This window comes from Lonchura striata, chromosome 6, assembly GCF_050655825.1.
Source record: "Lonchura striata isolate lonStrDom1 chromosome 6, ASM5065582v1, whole genome shotgun sequence".
NCBI classification, from domain to species: Eukaryota; Metazoa; Chordata; class Aves; order Passeriformes; family Estrildidae; genus Lonchura; species Lonchura striata.
Window position 1 is genome coordinate 29,899,637 of NC_140708.1, and position 22,146 is coordinate 29,921,782.

The window sequence follows — 22,146 nt, forward strand, 5'->3', positions numbered from 1 at the left end:
AGGAGATGAGTTGTTAAAAGGTGGAGACCTACATACCAGGTGTCCCAAGGTAGGTTTAAACTGGATTTACGTTCCTTCACCATCTCTGTCTAATTGCAGCCTTTCAGCTGACTGACTGTCTTCTCTCTCTCTCTCTGTGTCTCTCTCTCTCCTCTCCCAGGTCAGTGACTGGTTTGGATAAAGAACCTGACCTTGTGCACATGGAAGCCCGGACAGCTGATGGACGTGAGTGCCTGCAGCCAGTGCTACATTCTTGTGCTTTGAGCCAAGAATGGAGTGGGAATGAGAATCCACTTTACTCATTTTACCTCCACATTTACTTTTAATTGGAGATGTGGGTCATGGGGTTTGATGTGATGTTCTTATCCTGAGCCTGTAGGGGAAAGTCATGGGCTGCAGGGCTTGTGTCGGTGGAGGGGGTGGACAGAAGCACAGTCTGTGGGCTAAGAACACATCTATTCTGTTCCCTGTTTAGCTGTTTCAGTATCACGTAATTTACATCCATCATGAAGAGCTGGGCTACCAGCACTGTACCATGGAACCTCTGTGCATTTCCAGAGGTGCTCAGAACAGCTAGGTGGTGGTACTTGAGAATTTGAGAAATTACCTGCAGTCAGACTTGCCCTCTAGCCAGAATGTCCCTATGCCCCTTTGTCTTGTATTGAAAGTATTTTTTAGTTTTGCTCATAATGTATAAATAGGTGTTCCATACCAACATATTACAGGCTTGAAAAGGTGCCTAGATCTGAAGCAGGAGATAGGAAAAAAAAAATAATTCTTAACTCCTCACTGAAATGAATCTAGTCACATTTGCAGTGGAATGGATTCCTATGTAGTCAATCTCCACATGGTATTAGAAGTAAGTTGACTTACTCTCTCTGAAGTGTTGTAGGTATTTCTCACAGGAACTGCAGCATAGTAACACATCTGCTCCTTGTGTGGAACTTTACTCCAGTGTGAGGAAAAGGGAGTAATGGAACAAGTGTCCCATTTCAGTGTAGGGACAGTATAGGAACACAACATAGGATTGAGAAGTTAGAAGATTTCTGGGAGAAAAAAAAGCCTAATTTTTTGTTAGTTGCAAACTTTTTTCTGTTTTAGTCAAGCGCTGTGTAGGCCAGATGTGTGAACAAGCTCCTGTCTGTCAAGATGGCTTTCTCTGAGGTTGTGGATGTTCTAATATCACTCTCTGGCCTCCCACTGCTATTTAGTGATGGCAGCTGAATAAATAACCAGGCAATAACAGCTCAGGGGTGACAGCTGTTTGTTGAATATGTGGAAAAAGCAAAACAGGCCGACAGGTGGGTGGACAAGGTAGGGAGGCATCTTCAGTGCCTTTGCTGCTGTGTGTACTGTTGCAGGTATGATGGGAGAAGTGGTCAAAAGCAAATAAAAAATACCCAAGCAAGCAAGCAAGCAAAGTGCTGATGGAATCTGTTTTCAAACTAAGTTTAAACTTGCTCACCCAGCTATTTGAATATTGGATATGTCAAGGATGTAAATGTTTGAAAGATGTATCCCCAGCTTAAAGACAGCTCTATTCCTTCAGGTCTTGTTTGCTCAGGGGTTTGCTCTTTGTTCTTGTTTTAATATAGAAATTCAGCATTTTGAAATTGGCAGCTGGTGGTGTTGAGGGTTTCACTGGAAGCCAGGCTTGGCCAGTAGTGTCAGCAAATCAGCCCCTCTGCAGCTGCCATCCCAGATCTGCTGGGCTGTGCTGGCCCTGCTGGACTGTAAAAGGACTCCTCTCCCAGCCCAGCACAAAAGAACAGTGCTGCTCCAATTACAGGTTCTAAGCCCTAAAACAATATTAGTTTGTGTAACAAAGCAACACAGCCTCACAGCTGTAGACTTCCCCAGTGTGATATTGTTCAGCTCTGGGTGCTCAGCAGTGGGGCACTGAACTTTTCTCACAGTTAGCTCTGCAACCAAATTGGGCCTTCATGTGCTCAGTGAAATAGCTGAGGCACTTACACCTGCTGGAAAATGGAGCCCTGCAGTTACTTCCTCTTGATCAGAAAGCTTCTGATGAAAGTTTTCCTCAGTATTATGCAGAAGGAAGCAAAGGCTTCTCTTATGCCTTTTAGGTCAGTCTGGTGTCTCAGTCACTTATCTGATGTATTAACAGATATAGATTTAAGTAGTGCCATTGCTTAGTTTAATTCAGATAGATAAATCTGTGCCTTCAATGTCACTGGCTACTTGAAAAATATTATTCTTTTAGGTTGGGCATTTTTATGTCCTCTTCTGTTTGCCTCTATATTTTAAGTTAAAACAAAAAATAGGTAGAGAGTAAAAGCACTGGAGAAGGGAGGGGAAGGAATGGAAGTGCTATTTAGGACTAGACTCCTAAATTTGATTATTTAAAATTTTTTAAAATTGTATTTTATTTTTCTTTCTTCTGACATTAATGGGACTCAAGAACCTATCTAATACCAATTCAGACTGGAGCCTAAAAGGTGCCCTGGAGCTGGGAACAGGTGTTGGGGCATGCTGGAATCTCATTCATCCATAAATGAGTCAGGGCTATCAATAAGCTTATGGATCTGGGAGCTGGCAGTCCTGTTCACCTCTCTGGTGACTGTCCTTCAAGATATTTTGCCACATGGTTTTGTCTGTCCAGTCATGAGAAATGGTTGTGTCACTGAAAAACCCATCTGCCCTTGTGTCTAGTCTCCTTAAATACTGCAAGATGCTGATAATTCCAGTGCCTATCTTATCTCGAGCTGTTCCCATCTTTTGTAGCAGATGAAGTTTTTCACATTTTTTCGACATCTTGGCAGAATCATTGTAGCAGAATAATAATTGAGACTTGCATTTTTAAATTGTAAAAACATGTAGGAGCCTTGGGCATTGTGCCTCCTGCCAGAGTGCAATAGGCAACAGCCAGGACAGGGCTGGATGCAAGGGAGCTGTTGTGATCACGCTGACACAAGCACCCACCAGCATTCCTGGGAAGGATATATTGAACTTTCTGATGTTCAGTGTGTTAATCTTCACCCCACTCAGAGATACACTGCAATAAACAGGATTTGAATTATAGGGAGAAGAGGGTGAGAAAAGCTAACCAAAAGGATAAAACAGGGTAACTAATTCCTGGAGAGTCTACACATCTCTTTCTTTGGGGGAAAAATTATTGAGGCCAGTGAGTTTTTTTCTCCCTCTCATGGACACCTCCACAATGTTACGATTTTAAATCTTGCCTGAACATCAGGGCCTGATTTAAGCTGAGCCAATCTGCCAATGCAACTTGTCTCTATCAGCTGCCCTTTTCCCTATTAGCCATGCTGGCCAGCCATCCCAGAAGGGAGGCAGGACTTGCTTTCCTGTGTCTAAGTCCCAGTCACCCGCACACAAGTTGCCCTTTGCAGCCTTCAGCACAGTGACACAGCAGCTTTGACTGTTTCACTGCCTCCCTTCAGGGACTCACATCTTGTGCTCCTGCTTCCTGCCAAAGCTGGCATGGCTGGCAGGAAAAGATGAGACGTGGTAGCTTGGCTTATTTCACCAGTTTGTCCCTTCCAATTTCAAGAAATTGTTTCCGTTTTGTCACTTCAAAAAGGACAAAAATACACCCCGGAATCTCAAGATGGAAGACTGTGTTAAATAGCAATGAGGAGGCGGCTCAGGCTCCTCAGCTGGAAAATGGCTGTACATCTGTGAAAGCCATTCCCTGATCCTGGGTGAGGTGGGAAGGGTTTGTGCATGGCTGTACATCTGTGAAAGCCATTCCCTGATCCTGGGTGAGGTGGGAAGGGTTTGTGCATGGCTGTACATCTGTGAAAGCCATTCCCTGATCCTGGGTGAGGTGGGAAGGGTTTGTGTGGAGGCATGGGCGCTGGGATCTGAGCTGCAGCAAGCCCTCCAGGCTGCTTGATGTCCATATTGCCACATTCACAGATGGGCTGAGGAAGTGGCTGAGGTTGCTTATAAGCATGGCAAGTTTTTAATGTTGCCTGGGAAGTAGGGAGCCCTTCTCAACTCCTTTTGCAGTGGAATATTATAAAAATCCCAAAAGTAACAAAAAATCCAACCCGCTAAAAGAACCCTGAAAACCAAAACACCCAAAGCCTTTAATTCTGGTGTTGTATAGGACAATATATAAATTGGAAGTAGAGCCCAGATAGAAACAACCTCCCTTAGGCAATACACCTCCCAGTGAAAGGTAAGCAAGGCTTTGCAGGCATGTCTCATGTCACCTGCCTCTCTGGGTGAATGTCCTTTCACCTTGTGGCTGCCCAGAAGGTGCAAAATTACCTCATTCTGGAGGAGAGGGCAATAATAGCCTGGAAGTTAGGATAGGCTCTTCTCTCTTAATGGAGGCTTTTGTTGTTCTCACATAGAAGATGTGCTCTGTGAATGGCACCCTTTTAGAAGCTTGAGCAGGGACTTGAGATTGTTTCTCGCTTGGAGTTGCACACAAATTGGAATGGAACTGGTTGCTGCTACATTTTTTACCTGATTTTTAATGTATTTTAAAGGGATTTTAAATTTTGTTCTTTGGGGAAGCCAGAAAAAAAAGCAAGACTTAACTTTATCTGGTATCCTAAAGCAGACAGGTTTAAAGATATTTTATTTGTGTCTATTTTTGTTTTTTTTTACATAGGCTTGTATTGTAAAATATATGACAATAAATAAAACAAGAGACTAAATGGAAAATGGGTAGTGAGCTATCCCCCTTCTCCACCACCATCTCCTTGTGAATATTAATCAGGTGCCATTCTTTGAGTATATTTGATTGCTGGTGTAACACACTCGAAATGACACATTTCCCAATAGGCAGGAAGCTCGTTGTCATGTCAACACTTGTGATTTATCTGCATTTATTTGTGACAGGTTTTTATTCCTCTTCCCATTCTGTCACTCAGCAGCAGCAAATTATCTCCTTTTTGGAAGGATAAGAATATCCAGGCGACTGTGTGGGAGAACGTACTGGAGGGAATGAGCTTCTAAAAATACAACTCCTGACCTCTCCTCCTTGTTCTACCTAATTTTAGAGCTACCTCAAAGAGCAAGTTACTGCTGTTGATCTCTTTGGATAGCATGGCAGCTCATAAGATCCTCTTGTTTTCTTTGCTTTTATCCATTGTGAGGTTGTCTTAGGTTCCACACTGAGGATCTAAATAGCAGCTCTGGGCCAAGTGTGTCTATATCAGTTGATGAAGAATTTTAATTTATGCCAGTTGAAAGTCTGACCTCTTTGCTGTTGCTGCTGGAATTTTTTGCTGGGAGAAAGCACAGCTCTGATACTCTGGTTGTTGGCACTGTCTCTAGGTCAGGTGTTTTTCACCATACACTTTAATCACTGCCCAGTACTCTGAGCTGGCACCAGCAACATTTTCTGCTTCTTTAGCATCCTCAGTGGGACTACGATTTCATTACTGCACCAGACCTGTGTGACTGCTCTGACTCAGCCCTTATTAACCTGGAATCCCTGGTGCATCAACCCAGAACCAGGTCTGCAGCCTTTAAACAGGGCTGGGCCTTCAGTCACTGGGTGGTTGGGCATGGACCTTTCGTAGATTAAAGCTTGGCTGTAGTTTGTGACTCCTTTAGACAAAATATTTTAGAAATTATTAGTCTAATTATTAATGCCTCTGACTTGCATTATTTTTGCATTTTTAAGATTGTTTCTGGGACAAGACTATAAAAGAGGAAACTACAAGTCTATGAATCTTGTTTTAGAATTTGGGCAGGCAGTTGGCTGAATCTCAGAGGATTTCAATCGTGCCCCCCAGAGTTTTCCACTGCCCCATATATTGCTGTCACTGAAAGGACACAGACCAAGGACAAGGCAGGTTTTTTGTGATGATGGAGAATCCTGTAAGCAGCTTTGTTGGGCTACTGACTGTAATTTTAAACTTCTCTTATCATTTTGGGCTCAGTTTGACAAGGTCCATGTCAGAAGGCTCTGTTGTGAGCTAAAATCGCTGCACCAGGCTCACCCCAGCCCTTACAAACTTGCTGTTTACTTCATTGATGTTCTGTCACCCTTTGTAGAAAAGCAAAGAAGCATTTGAATCTAGGAGGTCTGTAAAAGTGCCAGAGTGCAAAAGATATGACCCTTTTATCATTCTAGCTGTCATCTTAGTAGTATTTTTATTTTCTTCCTAATTTGCAGCTTTCAGAAGAGCAGTTGAAAAGCAGAGATGGCATATTTAGATTACACACATCCAGAAACAAAGTGCATTCATTGTTCTGTTTCATGAGGTCTTTTCTTAGCCTGAGTGAAATAATGCTTAATCCCCTATAACCTCTCTCAATTTACTGGAGGTGAGCACATCTCTTCTTGTTCTAACTTTCTGTATATCTGCCTTTTCCTTCTGTTGTCTTCACATTCTTCCCCCAATCCTGTTCCTCCTCTCAAGCAATGTCAAGGCCTGACAGGACCCCATTAGTGTGATGATCTTCTGTTCTTCTCTCTAGACAGAAACATTTGATGCTTCATGCAGTGCATATAACTACTCTTAGGAATCTTCAGCTACTCATGCTATTTCATGGCTGTGGATTTTCATTCCTAGCCTATGTTTGCTATAAAAACTTAATTTTGGCAGATGCTTGTGATTTTCACAGAAAAATAAGTTCAGTTTAATAATGTTGATTTGTGTTTTACTACAACAATTAAAACCAGTAAACAAGGCTAGGGGGTTTCAGAGGGAAGACAGGGGTATGATTTCCAGAAGGATATAGGAATTGGTGAATTCTACCTGGATGACTTCTGCTCTTTATGGTCTCATCAGCAGCTTTTTCATGCATTTATGGTTGGTAGCCTCCATTTATGGTTTGAACTTCAGTCTCCTGAGGGATGTCTGCACAACAGGGAAGGGAATGGCCAATGCTGAAGTATGGTGAATTTCTAGCTTCAGAGAGCAGTTACAGTGTCAAAGACTGGAGGCAGATCCTGGAATAGCATCTCCCTAGCTGGAGATAAGACCTTCTTTGGAGCTGCTGATGGTGTTTACAGACAAGTGGCTGCTACCTGGGCATTTCTGATGTGTCCCTGTGCTCCCATTGCAGACACCCACTATTTGACCTGTCGGATCCAGGAGTGCTCCGAGACCAAGAGGAGCGGGCCCTTTCCGCGCTCCATCGACGTCAGCTCCCTGGTTGTTCAGGATGAATACATCTTCATCCAGGTACGTTGCCTTCATACAAACAGCACATGAATTCTGCCTGCACAAGATACTTTTTCTTAGGATATTTTAGAATATTCTTAGGATAAGCACATGGGACAGCAGTTCTTAAGAGGTGGGAGTTCATCCTGTTGGCTCTGCAGTCTAGGGTAGAGCACTTGATCTCTCTGCTCATCGCTTGTCTCAAATCATATATTTTTCAAGTTTGTTCATTAAGGGTCCATGGATTTCACAACTTGCTATTTGTGTGGCTAATTGTAAAATACAAAGGGACTACAAATGATTTGGGGAGAACAGAGATGAACAAAAGAAACATGTGAACGATTATTTTAGCAACTGGAAAGGTTTATGCTGATTTGACAGTCAAGTAATACTAATAGAGTGAACCAAAATTTGTAGTAGGAGGTAAAATAGTAGAAAAATTGAGAAAGGATGTTGCAGGGCAACTTCAAAGTGAAAGGTGTCTGTAAATTTGTCAGTTGGTAATGATTGTGTAGATGAGGAGAAAGTGTTAAAAATCGACTGAGAAACTATGTGGTTTTGAGATTTTTTAAGAATACATGGGCTGGATGGAACAGGGCCATCTCTCTAAATTTCGTGTCTGTAGAAGCCTGAGAATGAATAGTACAGTCTGGAAGATCACTTCCTGAAGATGTACCATTTGGTTGAAAACTGAGAGCCAGGCTGCAGTGATTCCAGATCGTAGGAAGCTCAGGAGACACAGTAATTACAGACATGGTGATGTTAACTGCTTGTCACCAGGGCTGAAGCAGGGGGAACAAAGTGAGATGAAGACTGCATTCAGGTGGTACAAAAATGACACATGCTCCCCTTTTTGAGTAAGACTGGGTTACTCCTATTTTATTTCCATGAGTGAGAATTTTTCTTGATTGCATCAAAATTATGAGAAAGATTTGCTGTGTTTATTGTCAGACTTTCTTATAAGAGGCAAGAATGATAAGTCTGTGCTGGGATTATGTAGAAGACTGGATCCCTGTGGCCTGGGTGGACTGCAGTAATAAAACTGCATGCATTTGAGCAAGACTTGGCAGATTTCTGGAAGCAGGGGAGTCTGCTGCTCTGGAGATGACCTACTGCAATGGAGCCACAGCTCCCCTCAATCCCCATGAAACCCAGTCTGCTACTGCTTCTTTTGGCCTCACTGGAGAGGCCATTGCTAGAAAACACTGTGAATTCAGTTTTTGCAACTTAGTAAGTCATGATTTGACTAAAAGCAATGGCTTTCCAATAGATAAATGCTCTGCTCTCCAAGGAGTATTTTAGGGAGACTGTCTTAATGTGGGGGTTTATGTCTGTGGCTAAGGGTGTTGTGGAACATCCAACTCTTTAAGCATGAGGCCTTAGAGATGTTTCTCACTTCCCAGCTTTTATCTGTGTTAAAACAAGGCCACTCTGTTTAGAATCTTGATCTCACAGTGAAGACACAGGCCTGGTGTGTGTGTTCCTCTGCCTCAAATGAGCAGTGAGAAGCTCGGGCTATTAGCTGCTAAAAACTTCAAGTTAAAAAACGTGTGCGTGTGTGTGTGTACAAACACATGCATGTATCTACATGTAAGACTCAATTGTCTTGACAATTCTTAGCAAGGTTTCATTATAGCTTAATAGGTGTTTGAATTGAAAATCATATCCCCACACTGGAAAAATCTGTTGCATATACACACAGAACATTGCTGCTGCTTTGTGCAGGAGGCTCTCCATTCCCAGGCTGTCTATCCCTTTCCCTGTGTTTTGTATCACCCTGGCAGGGTTTTTTGCTTGTCCAGCAGCCTGCTGTGAGTGAGTGGCTGCAGATGCTGGGCAGGGATTGAGCCCATGCAGAGCTTGAGTGACATACAGGGACTTCAGATTCCCAGAACACTCTGAGCTGAAGGTGTGATAAATCCAGGACACGGTCAATGGACTATGCAGACTGTTTGCTTGGTACATATGTAGGAGTGCTGGTGTGTCCTGGATGTATTAGTCTCACAAACCATGTGGTATTGCTGCCTATTATGGGATGTGTCAGACTGACTGCTTGCAATGTCTCACGTGTATTGTTCAGTCTGGATAATCTTGGACAGAAGTGTAGGAGCCAGGTCTTTAGAATTTAAAATATTAGACAGAGATGAATAAATAAATATCAAATTAAGTTTTAAGAACCTGGTGAGGTTTAATAGCTGCATAAAGCATTGGTGCATGAGTTCTGATATGTCTGTTCTGGAACAAATTAGAATTAATGTCTTGGAGTGGAGAGAGGAACTTGTTTTTTTAAACTTTTGTCATTAAACCAGTAGATTTTTAGTCTAAATCTGTAGACAGTGCTTCTCTTAAGTTAGAGAGATAAAAACCTTCAGGGGCAATATATTTCTTATTTCACCTATTTCAACATGAGATAAGTCTCTCTTTGAGTATGCCTTTCTCATTAATATTAGAAGGAACCTAAGTAGAACTTAGTGAAAATGACGAAATTTTTGACAGTTAAAATTTGGGAAGATGAATTCCAGATATTGATATCAATGTCTTAGATTATCTGCATAGAGTTATTTACTAGTGAATATCCATTATAACCAAGTTGATAACCAGGCCTGTGCTGTAAGATTCCTGGGGAGCATTAACTTGTGTAATTGCACTCAAAGCAAACATGATACTATGAGCCATAATGGATAGAGGAAAGAAGAACCCAGAAGATATTATAATGCCATTATAAATCAACAATTGCTGTTATGCAGCACTTCTGAAAGGATCTTTCACAATTACAGTACAAAGGAGGAAAATGAGAATGATCTTATGCTTGAAAATTTTATTTGTTGAAGAGAGTTTGAAGACTGGCACTTGTTACCAGGCAAAAGAGAAAAATAATATAGCTCAGGAGGAAAGATATAAAAGGTAATGTGGAGGGAAGAAAGAAATAGCTACTAAGAGAGAGTAGGAAGAATTATTATGAAGAAAGCAGTAGGTGATCACTCTAAATTTATTGACTGACTTTCTATTTGATTGATCAATAGTTATTTAATGATGCCTATCATGTCACTAGGATTGGATTGGATCATTCTGCATAAATTGATACATTAAGAGAAAATCTTACCATATCTTGTATGTATAAATTTTCATTCATTTCACAGTATTGGTCTGATGTAACCAGGAGCCAATATCATAATCTTTTTTCATGATTAATGCTTAAAAATCATCCAACTTGCAAAACAAGTCATGTATTTGTGAGAAAACCTTGGAATGTCTGGACTTGTGTACTATAGCAGGAGGAGCTAATCTGATGATCAACTTTGCCATTTAATGTCCATGTTCAATTACATAGCTGTGCTCCAGTGAGTACTTGTTACTGAAACAATATCACTTTTCAAACTTAGGTGCAAACATAACCTACAACAGCCTAAAATATGTGATTTCCCGACAATTACCTGAACTGCTTTGGTATTCTTATCTGCAGAGCTTACATTATAAGACACAGGGATCAAAGGTAGTAATTTGGGATGAGTCTAGAGTACTGATACTTTGGAGAATTTATATGTTAAAAAATAAATTACAGAGGGAATTCTGGGAATGGTATTTTTCAAGCAAGTCTTCTGTCAGGGTTTCTAATGCAATTGCTCAGGTTGCTGAAAAGTGCTGAAAATTAAATAGGCTTTAATGAAAATAGCAATTATTTTTCTGGAAATTCTATTTTGAGTGAGAGCATTGTTTGGAGAAAACCCTTTTATCTTCTTACAAGTAAACAAATAATATAAATGCTACTTGGTTCTTTAAAGAGAAGATTAGGAATGATCTGTGTATATTTCTTTGTCAACAGATCAAAAATTTCCACTGAAAATGAAGGAAAACCTGAACAAATGTCACTGCTTATTCCAGGCAGTGAGGAAAGTCTGGGCCACAGAAGTCCCAGTACAGTGTTGCTCATTTGGGGGGTCTGAGGGGCAGGCACAGGGCATTCCCTGGGAATCAGCTTTGCTCTGGGATGGGGCTTTTTGCAGAGAGCAGCATTCCTGTGGGCAGACCCATAGCTGCCATGGAGAGCTGAGAACTGCGAAATTAAAGGAGCTGTTCCTGGTTATGTGCAAGCACCTCAGTGGCTCACTGGTGCCTCTGGGAGTCTGGGCTCCCACTGTGGATGAGCCTGGCTGCTGGTGGAGGGGGATGACATTCCCAGTGCTGACCTGTTTGAGGACTGTGTCTTCCCACAGGAGCCTAGGTATCAGGAGATGGACAGAAATAGTGATGGAACTCTTCAGAATGTGTGACATGATGGCTGCTGGCACTGCTGTTATGGTGCTGGTGACCTAAGGATGCCAGTGAGACAAAATTTACAGGGAGACAGTATTTTTTCTGAGCTGGAACTGATAGAGTTAAAGGACAGATAAGATTTTGGGCATATTCACAAGATCCTGAGGGACGTGAGAAAGGATTTGGTTTCTCAAAATTGTTTTTTCTCTTTTTTCCCCCATTTGTGGATCCAGGTCTCATAAATATGTTTCCGTCCCCCTATTAATTTTGTTGTGTTGTGTAAACCCTTCTATGTGTGGCTTTTCCCTTAGAGATTGTACCAGTCTAGTGTGGCATGCAGTTATTGCTGTGCCCATTCCTCTCTGTCTCTGTCAGCACTGGGAGACCCTCAGGGTTACTTCGCCCTTTTTGATTTGAGCTGGCTGTAAGTGCAGAGGTGTGTGAATGGGTGATCAATACATGTCTTGGTTGTTTTTTATGTCTTTATTTTTCTCCAGGAGGCTGCAGACTCTGCTATCCCAGTGGAAAGGAGCTGAAGTTGATCTGAGTTGTAGCTCAGATGTTCAGCACTTTCCATAGCAGTGACAATGCCACTGGGTATAGAAGACTCCTCAGACTTAGCAGCTGGTACCTGGTTTGGTCTGGGGGTGATAGAGGCCAAACAAATGCCTTTGGAGATGACCCCTCTCAGATCTCTGCATGACTGGTGGTGTCATAAGGACAAAGAGTGATTTCTGTAAAGTATGATGGAAAAGAATTGGCATTTTGCTTCGGATCCTGGTCTATTTCCACTTTAAAAGGGAAGTGCTTTGCACCACTAATCAGAGACATGCTGAGGCAGTGGCTTATCTCTCTCCAAGGCCTTTAAAGAATGGAAGCACAGGTACCACTTCCCCTTTCCATCCCATGGCATAATTTACCAAGGTGTTTAGCTGCAGGCTGAAACTCAAGTGTCTTGTCTCTCACTGTTTCTACTTCTCCTTCTGGAAAGCTTTCTTGTCTTCTTTCTATGCCATTTCATTTGTGATCCAGTCTCCTAGGAACCCTGGGAACTGCACATCTTTCTCTTGAGTCCATATTCCTTCAGGTTGTCCTGGGACATATGATATTCAATAAAGTTGCTCTCCTGATGGCCTTTTGTTTTGAGGTTGATGTGATGAAGGAAGAAAAGAGTGTGAGGGCAGCTGGGAAGAGAGACAGGGTCTTGACTGTGCTTGACTGTCTTGTCCTCCTGAATGTGATGGGGTCTGTGGTGTTGCCATTTAGGAGCAAAGGATGGTGGCTACTCACACCTTGTGCATGCAGCAGTGTAGAAGCAGCTGCAGGTCTTGTAGGAATTGTAGGAATTACATATGGAAACTGAAAAGTTCAAGTGAAAATGCTCTTCTGTGATACTGATCTTTTATCTGACTCTTCTTAACCTTCTGAAGTTTGAACTTGGAAGACCTTTGCTGAATTCAGGGAGTTGCACAGCAGGGCAGCATCTCAGCCTGCTCACTGGCAGGAGTGAGAAGGAGCAAATCCAGAATTTCTTCCGAGGTTGTTGTGTGGTGCAGCTGAGTGGGAGTCTTACAGTGCACATCTGAATAACTCCTCTGGCTCAGAGGAACAAATGCTTCTGCCAAAATCTGCTCAACCATTTCAGTCTTCTTTTGCATCAGAAAAGTTTCCTTAAAACATATGCAGATGTCAGTATTCACCCACAATCATTGATAATGTCTTACAAAACCTATGGATAATATTTCCTTTTTTGGACACCTGCTGTCTCATCAGAGTGTGGCCAAAATTTTCTGAAGTAATTTGATGCAAAATGGCATTTATATACTTTCTTTTTATTTGTATCAAATTCTGTTTTTTTCATGGTGGATATATTTATTATAACCCTTTTTTTTTCCCAGCCTCAATAGAAGTAAAAATACTTATTATTAATAATATTAGATTTCAGGTTGGGGGACATTTCTCTTTGAGGCATTATAGAGGAGGAAAAAATTTCCTGATTCTAGAAGCTATATATATCTAAGCCCAGCTCAGATAAGTAGTTTAATATTATTACTGGTTGTAACTACGCTTGTTTAGGAGCACTTGAAAGTACTTATGTTTAGTAGGACATGAGTGTATGTTTCAAGTTTATTGAGTATTTAAGAATAGGCTAAATGAGCATATTTGCTGAATTGAAGTAATTTATCAGGTGGATAGAATTCAAACAGCAACCACAGCTGAGTTGATGCTAATTCATAGGGATTCCTGACCTCAGTTGTCAAGTTATCAATTTAAAAACTTAAATAAGTGGCAAATTTCCCCAGCAATAAAGAAATTTTTTTTTTTGTTGTTGGTTGTTTTTTTAATTAATGTGAGACTTCTCAGCAGTGAAACAGGATAGAGGGGAGAAATTAAATGTTCTTTTCCCAGCATAGAACCTTTTCTTTATTTTCATAGAAACTAAATACACCACGTTCAAATATAAATTTCTTTCCTCCATTTTTCCTTCATTAAATAGGAGCCAAAGGTCTTAACAGAAATCAATCCATGCAATTTATTTTTAACTTCACCCTGCTTAGCTACGATTGATTTTTATCTTTGCGATCGATGGTAGAGAAAACGGTTTGGCGGGACAATGGAGCACTCTCCAGCTTGTAGGGGCTGGTCTCTGAGTCTTTTATTGAAGGAATCATTAAAAGCTTATTATGAAACTAATAGGATGAAGACGTTTAAATGATGAACACGATTACACCTGTTTTACTGGTGAATAATGTCTGCCAGAGCTGATCTCCTCTCACTCCTATTTAAAATGCTGGACAGCACTCCAGTGGGGGAAATTAATCCATACAGATGAAAGAAAGTGCATCCCACGTGCTAGTTAAAAGCCCTTCTTAAAGCAAGACAGGCAGTAAGTAGTCAGCTACTTTCCTATTCACTGCTGGGTGCTTTTCATCCATTTCTAGCACAGTTTCATATTTTCTGTGCCAAATATTACATTTGGAACTTGAGCCTAAACATCTCTTGATAAAAAAAAAAATATTAACATTTTCCTTAATTTATTTATTTTTTATTGATTTTCTTTCTAGGGCTTTTTGTGATGTACTTTCTTTTATCACTCTCTCCCCTCCCATCACGTTGTCTGATTGATCAGCTGAAGATATAAAGTATTGCCTTGGCAAACTCATATGTTTCCTCTGAAATCAAAGGGAGGTTTAATGTGTACAATTATGCTCTTCTCATAAGTGGTTTCTGTGTGGGTGATGTGCACCTGCAGCTCTGATGTGGCTTGTGTTTTGGTGTAACTGCACATTTTTTGCAGGAGTTGCTTTTAAAACAAATGCAATACTTTTATTCAACATTACTTTTGTCCTTTAGCTGTGTCATCTTTTCTCTGAGGGGAGAGGGAGCTGAACAGGGACTGGGCCAGTATAATAAATGCTCCTTTGTCACAGCAAATTTTCTCTGATGGTTGTGATGCTCTAAAGAGTATCATGTTTTCTAAGCCTGCTGAATTTACCAGGCAACTTGAGGGTGCTTCATGCACAGAAACTCCACAGCACACTCTGGTAATTGCATATTGTTCAATGACTGTGCAGAAGGCACGATGTTAATGAAAACCACCGGGAGATAATTCAGACTGGATGGTACCTGTCATGCTGGGATTTATGCTGGGGCAGTGCAGAACCTCACTGCACGGAAATATCTGGAAGATTGCTTTTCCTGGTTGTGGTGGGTAATCAAGAAGGAAGAAATTACACTAGGTTCATGTTCTTCCTCATCTTCTGAATCTCTTGTGACCGGAATTGTGGTTAGGCTTGGGAGAGGAGGCACAACTTTTCAATCCTCATACTCACAAACCTGTTCAAGGCCTAGGCAGGGCTGTCTCTGAAGAACCCCAAAATCCCTTGGTAAGTGTGTCAGTGGAGCAGCTGTCCTGCCAAACTTGCCATGATTCTTCTGTGCTTTAATCCACAACTTGATTTGGGGGATTTTATGCTCACAAGAAGGAGAAAGGGAACCTAAAGTTAAAGCAATGGGAATGGGATGTCATGGCTCCCTATGGAGGTGGAGAACACAGATTCAGGATGCTGCTGCAACACTAATAGTGTTCCTAAACTTTTAACTCCTACCAGCTCATTTGATGTTACTGGAAAGGAAGGAAACTACAAGCAGAGGAATCACCTTGGAAAACAAGTGAGGTGTTTATTGAAAATAACATCAACTATATACTATTAAGAACTTACTATCAACAAGAAGTGTAAAATTTGGTTCTGTGAACTTTTTGCTCACTTTCCTGCAAATTCTTTAAGCAGCAGGAGGCAAATGGGGTCCTCTTTAGCCCAGGGGTCTTTCTGAGATTTAGTAATTTCATGTTTGTTCCATCAATATCTGCCTTACATTGGAAATTATGAGTCCCAGCATAAGCCAGCCAGGAAGATGATAAACAAGACTGCATACACCGTGATCTACAATTCCTCACATCATCTAGGGCTTTTTTACAGTCTGAGACCTCTTAACTTATTCTACTTGCCTTCCAAACTTTTTTAGATAAACAGATGTTTCTCCCTCAGATGAACTTAAGTCTAAAGAAAAAAAAAAAAAAAAAAAAAGGAAGCAAGCTGCAAAACTTGCTCTTAAATAATCATATTCAATCATTAACATGAGAAATGGCTTTATGTGTTCCTGGACATGTCACAGAAATTACTGAGATAAATACATTCCATGACAAATTTTGTGTAATTTTATGCAGTCTTGTGAATGTATTTGTTTTCTTCTTGATGCACTCTGTCTCATTACAGGTCAGGAGGGGGAATGAGCTAACATATCCAGACTTTCAGGGCTTTTAAAGAGAAATGTCTCATGTTTCTCTTCTTAAGTGCCAGCTGATATAAATTAGATGAGACTTTTCTCTTGAATGTGGAAGTATTAAAGAAAAGTAGTAGCTCATGAGTGGAGGGAAGAAGAAAGAACACAGGTTAGGAGAGACAGATGTGTTTAATGACAAACACATTTGTCCATAGGAATAATTTCTACTGGCCAGAAGCCCAATTAAACACATAAAATAGAAATCCAGAAAAACAGTTTAATGATCCAGTCATTAGCAATGGAGGAAGAAAAAGAGAAACCCAGCTAATTCTGTACTGAGCATGACAGATGAGCTCACAGCAAATAATTGGGTGGCATTCATCAAATGTGAACTGAAAGGAGGCATTGGAGGGCAAAACACTGCCATAATCTCTGGGATTTACAATGTTGGAGCATTTGCTCATAGGAAAAGGAAAAGTTCATCAAAATAAATTAAGTAGGGCCTTCCAAAATTCATTCTGTACCACAGTGCTTGCCAAAACTTTATTGGAGGCTTGATCATTTTTTTGGAACTGTTATAACTGTGCATGTAAATCATGCGAAGATGAGACCCTGGCTGGGAAAAGCTTACACAACTCCTGCCAACAGAATTGTGGGTGGCTTCATATTAACTGGCTCAGGAAGACCACAAACTTCAAATATTTCTATTTCTAAACCCTTGTCAAGGTGACCTAGTCCAGGTGGAAGCCTAAAAGGGAGTTTAACTATTGCATACTGAACTTTAACAATGTTTTAATCCTGACTTTCTGCATTTAAAGACCAGACAAACAAACAAGAAATTCAAAAAAGCCAAAAAAATGTTGTAAAAGTTTTGAGTGTGACAGACTTGTAGTAGAGCCTGTTGTTGCACAGAAAGTGGAAGTTCATCACCCCCGGATATTTTTGCCACTCTATGTTCACTGGATTAACTGGAAGATTGTTGGACTGTTTTCAATCTGAATTGGGCATCACACCATTGACAAAGTATGTAAGCGTTAATTTCCTTATCTACAAGTTGAAGACCAGTCTCAGCCCATCAGAAGATGTGGCTATTGAATGCAGGGTTCTTAGCCTGTAGTCACTGGACATACTCAGTTCATGTGAGAATTGAGAATTTGGGTTTTCCAATGGAGGCCATAAATATTAAAAGAGAAGAGAGGATATTTAAATATTCCCTGTGATATTTAAACAATATCTAGAAGTGTGGGAATCCTTTGAGCAGTGCTTGTAGAGCTGAGAGAGATAAAATTACTGCAAACATGAATTTTTGCCTTATAGGTGGACTCAGTATGAATCAACTGAACAGTCTGTTCTCTCCTGTGAAAATTTTATTTTGATGTAGAAATATTAAATGGAAATATATCTTTCCAAAGTAGCACTCAATGACCTTACTGAGCCTGCAGAAGAGAAGGCTTCAGGGAGACATTAGGGCACCTTCCAGTACCTAAAGTGGCTATAAGAGAGCTGGAGAGGGACTTTGGACAAGGACATGGAGTGTCAGGACAAGGAGGAATGGCTTTGAATTGAAAGAGGGTAGAATTAGTTTAGATACAAGGAAGAACTGGATGATCTTTAAGGTCCCAACCCAGACCATTGTGTGATTCTGTGATCCTTACAGCTCAGAGCTGAAATGCTCATTGCTATGCCAGTCCACAGTGCTCTTTCCATGAAGTGAGAGTCCAGTGACTGCTGTTTCCTCCCTGTCTCTTCTACTGACTTGTTCTGGGTCTGTAGACAAGTTGCTCTACATTTTCCTGTTTGTGTTTACCCTTGGCTTGAGCTAAATGTTATCTGTATAGAGTTTATTTTCTGTCATATAAGTCATTCTCATGGCCTTATGCCATGTGTGCTATAATAGTGGCTGTTTCTGTTTTTTCTCTGGAGGTTGCTAAATACAGTTATGATGACATTACAAGTAAAAATGGGGAAAAATCTGAAGGGGAAGTCTTAGTGGAGAAGCTAGTGCTACTTTTAAACCTCCCTTTCTTTACAGTGTTTCAAACTGTCAATGGAAAAGAGTTGATTAGATATCAAATTTCATGACCAATAATAGTGTGTCCTTTGAATGACAGCTTCTCTAGGGAAGAAAGCCACTATCTAGAGGTGATAGCATTACTGAGAATACAATTTATGCTGTAACTGTATTCTATGTAAGCTCATTCTCAAATACACTGTCAGATAAAGGAAGTATATCTAGGAGAGAATCTAGGACCTTTCTCTTAGCTTTATTGGAAACTTAAGAAGCCAACAAGTGATATTCCATACAATAGACAAGTGCTTTGTGCATTGTTTTATCTCAAGACCTGCAAGACTGCCAAGCCAGCAGAATATAGGAAATTCACTGATGTAAGCCTTGTTTTAGCCAGGTCTGAGATGGTGCCAGAAAGAACACCTACAGCAAGAGTAAGTGACTCTTGACAGGTTTTACATCCCGTATTTTACAAATTATCTGTGTTGGATCTCATTGATGCATGGCATTTTTGCATAGGCTTTAGTTAATTCAGTCCATAAAGCTGCAGATTTGGATGTCTATCAGTTCCCCCCACGCACATCCGTTTTCAGAGAGTCTAATTTCAGAGGAACCAGTTTCATAGTGACAAAGGGCATCTAAGAGCTTAGCTCCAGCTTTCCAAGAGCACATTTACAGTAGCAGTAAATGGTGCTAGTGTGGATCTCTGCTGTTAGTCACTGTAAAAGGTTGTTGGAAGACAATCCTGGCCTCAAGGGACTTACAGTGCAGACAAGGCTGAGAAGCAGCAAAGAGGGATTATCTCCTACTTACAGGGGAAGAACAGAAGCACAGAGACTTTAAATTACTTGCCCAAGGTAATTGAGCTGGACCATGTGATGAAACCAGGTCTTCCCTTTCCTCCCACTCAGCACTTTTTTTCCTGAGATGTTAAAATCACACTGGATTTCAATCATAGGAGACAAAATGGAAAGTTCAGTAGCACAGCTTAAATAAATAATTCTCCATCCCTCTCAGGTTTGTGATTTCTTTGGAGTTACCCAGATGCCTTTAGAGACAGCTGTGCCTGTTATAGAAAAGGTACCTGAAAGAAAGTTTGTAAAGCACTGTTAGAGGTGTCATCACAGAGTGTCTCAGAAGGGTCACCACTCACTTTCTTTGGTGTTTCCATAGGTGACAACTGGTGGAAGAGCAACTTACTACGTGTCATACAGACGGGAGCCTTTTGCACAGATCAAATTACCCAAATACTCCCTTCCTAAGGTGAGTCCACCATTTGGGAACATAGACATGTAATACCTTGGGAAGCTAAACATGTGAAGTTCTATAAATTGAAGTGCTGGGTCCTTCACTTGGATCACAACAACCACACACACTGCTACAGGCTGGGGACAGAGTGGTTAGAAAGTGGCTCAGTGGAAAAGGACCTGGGGGTGTTGCTTGGCAGCAGCTGAACATGAGCCAGCAACTCCTGAAGTGGCTAAGAAGGCAAATAGCATCTTCATATCAAAAATAGTGTTGCCACCAGGACTAGGAAAATGACCTGTTATAATACAGATTTGTTGGTGGCCCTGATTTAGAATTGGTGCATGCTATAAAATCAGGGGTACTTCTGTAATTTAAAAATCAGAAGTACTTTAAGGCTAGGTGTCATGAAAAAGTCTTTGAGCCATGTAAAAGAGGATTGTTTATGCTGCCCTTAGTTACTAGAATATTTTTGCTGTACAGTAATAACTATCTGTCATGTGCAGATTAATGAACTCTGCTGGAGTTGTATGTATGCGAGCTTGGCACCAGGGTAATGCAATATTTCCACTGCAACTGGTAAAAACAGACTGAAGTCATTGGGCATTTTGCTTTATTTTCACACTGTTGGAATAGATTGGATACCTCCTTAATCTTTAAGGAATTACAGCTACTGGGCAAGAGCAAACCTCCTGATTTAGTCTTCCTTTGTTGAGGGAAATGGCAAATCTCCCAGTGATTGTACTCACTGGGATAGAATTAGGCCCTCAAATGGTTTTTCTCCCCATCTCATGCTGATAGGATGTGTTAGGTCTATTAGAAATAGTCCCATTTAATCAATCCCAACTTTTCATCTAGATACCTCACACAAAAGATTAAGATGGCTCCTAGTCAGGATGAGGATATTGAGCTGGTGTTCCTCCAGATATTCTTTCCTGAAATCAGGTCACTCCATCCTTTGGGAGACTTCAAGAATTATGATTTCTTGATGCAGAAACAGTAAAAGGAATTAATCAAGGCCTCTTGGCACTCTAGAAAAAGTTTAAATATTTACACATAGATAAATGGAGTCTCATATAACCAGTCATTTTGCTTCTAGCTGAACCTGTGTCAGCTTGTTCAACAGTGGTAGCAAGGATGAAGTGCTTAAATACTCATCACCACCCTGAAAGTAATTTCCATGAACCTGGTTTAAAATAATACCAGGAAAATGCACTTTAAATCTCTTTGATATTAAAACTAAATGGAGAAAACATTGTTAGACTTTTTGGATCTTGGTCAGCAGCAGAAATCAAGCAGTGGTTAGTGAGTGGATTATTTGATAGCCCATATATTGTGGGGTAATTGATCTCAAATAAACACTTAATAGCAAAGTGTGTTTTTAAAAATCACTATCAGCAGCAGCTCAAACTGTTACCTATACCTCACAGTCAAATAAATGTGAAATCCAAGGTTTTTTGAAACCATCCCTTGCCAGTTGGAAGCACAAGCCCATTATTTCAGCATGTGAATGAAAATTATCACTGCTTTTAGCCTGGTGCCATATGATGCTTTGTGACTGTGAAGACTTCAGGCTCCAAGGCTGTGAATCTTCCATGAGTAATAAAACCGACTTACAAATTTATAAATAAAAAATGGAACTGGATGAAATTCTTTGAAGGTACCAAAAATGAAGAAAGAGAAAACCCTTCACCCAGCTGGTGATTATTTAAAAAGTGAAATGCAGAAGAGTCACAGTGTTGGTAATTTATTGGCTTGCTCTAACAGAAAGTTGTTAAACATACCTATAATTCATGCTCCATCTCCATTCTTTCATAATTCATGGTAATTACTACATGTCCCGAAGGGCAAAGAAATACAGAGATCCTCAGTAACAGGCCTTTTGTCTTCTTTTAACAGGACATGCATATTATTAGCACAGATGAGAATCAGGTGTTTGCAGCTGTTCAGGAGTGGAACCAGAATGACACCTATAACCTGTACATCTCAGACACCCGCGGGGTCTACTTCACCCTGGCCTTGGAAAATGTGAAAAGCAGCCGAGGACTGGAGGGGAATATTGTCATTGACCTTTATGAGGTATGTAGTAAAGGTCACCCTACAAAGAGCAGCAATGGCCTGCTAGTTTAAGCAAGTGTAAATCTCTTACCAACCTCCCAGGATTTTCATTTATATTAGGGTCAGCCCTGAGGTATTTCCTGGATTTGATGCTGAGTTGACTCAGGTGGGAATAGATGCAGTTATTCTGCTATAGGTGCAACAACTGTTTGGGTTCAAGTCAAGGACTGGTTAGATATGTGTCATTTCCAAAAGGGAAGATCATATCCTTCTCATCATAGTATGGATATCCATAGAAAGACTAAACATACTGTTTTTTTCCCCTTGGGCATCTAGAGACACCTGCTCACAGGCAGGGAATCTGGACTGCACCCTCATGAGCTCTGAACAGTTTGTGAACTATAAACAAAAATCTGTAGGTGCCACTTGCCCAGAGATGACAGATGGATAACTTCTACCCCAAACCATCTTCCATTCTCATGCTTCTTCCAAGCCTGTCATCCTTGGCCAGCAGCAGTGCATTCAGAGCAGTTCCAGTTCATGGTTTCTTCAGAGCATTGTGGTTTTTGTGTGTCATTATTTGTTGGATGGAAGATCTGCTGAGATGCAGGGCTCAGTGCTTTGCCAGCATCAAACAACTAATCAGCATTATTAATAGAAATGGGTGCAGGCTGATTACTA

At 40.8% G+C, this 22,146-nt stretch overlaps 1 protein-coding gene across 3 annotated transcripts in view; it reads left to right on the forward strand.

Moving 5' to 3' along the window:
• SORCS3 (sortilin related VPS10 domain containing receptor 3) overlaps positions 1 to 22,146 on the forward strand; it is a 267,619-nt gene that overhangs the window by 185,424 nt on the left and 60,049 nt on the right. For all 3 annotated transcript variants that reach the window (XM_021536263.4, XM_085582753.1, XM_085582752.1), the window contains 4 exons: positions 161 to 225; positions 7,018 to 7,136; positions 19,336 to 19,425; positions 21,307 to 21,486. In XM_021536263.4, coding sequence (XP_021391938.3) covers positions 161 to 225; positions 7,018 to 7,136; positions 19,336 to 19,425; positions 21,307 to 21,486 — 454 coding nt within the window. The remainder of the gene's footprint in view (positions 1 to 160; positions 226 to 7,017; positions 7,137 to 19,335; positions 19,426 to 21,306; positions 21,487 to 22,146) is intronic.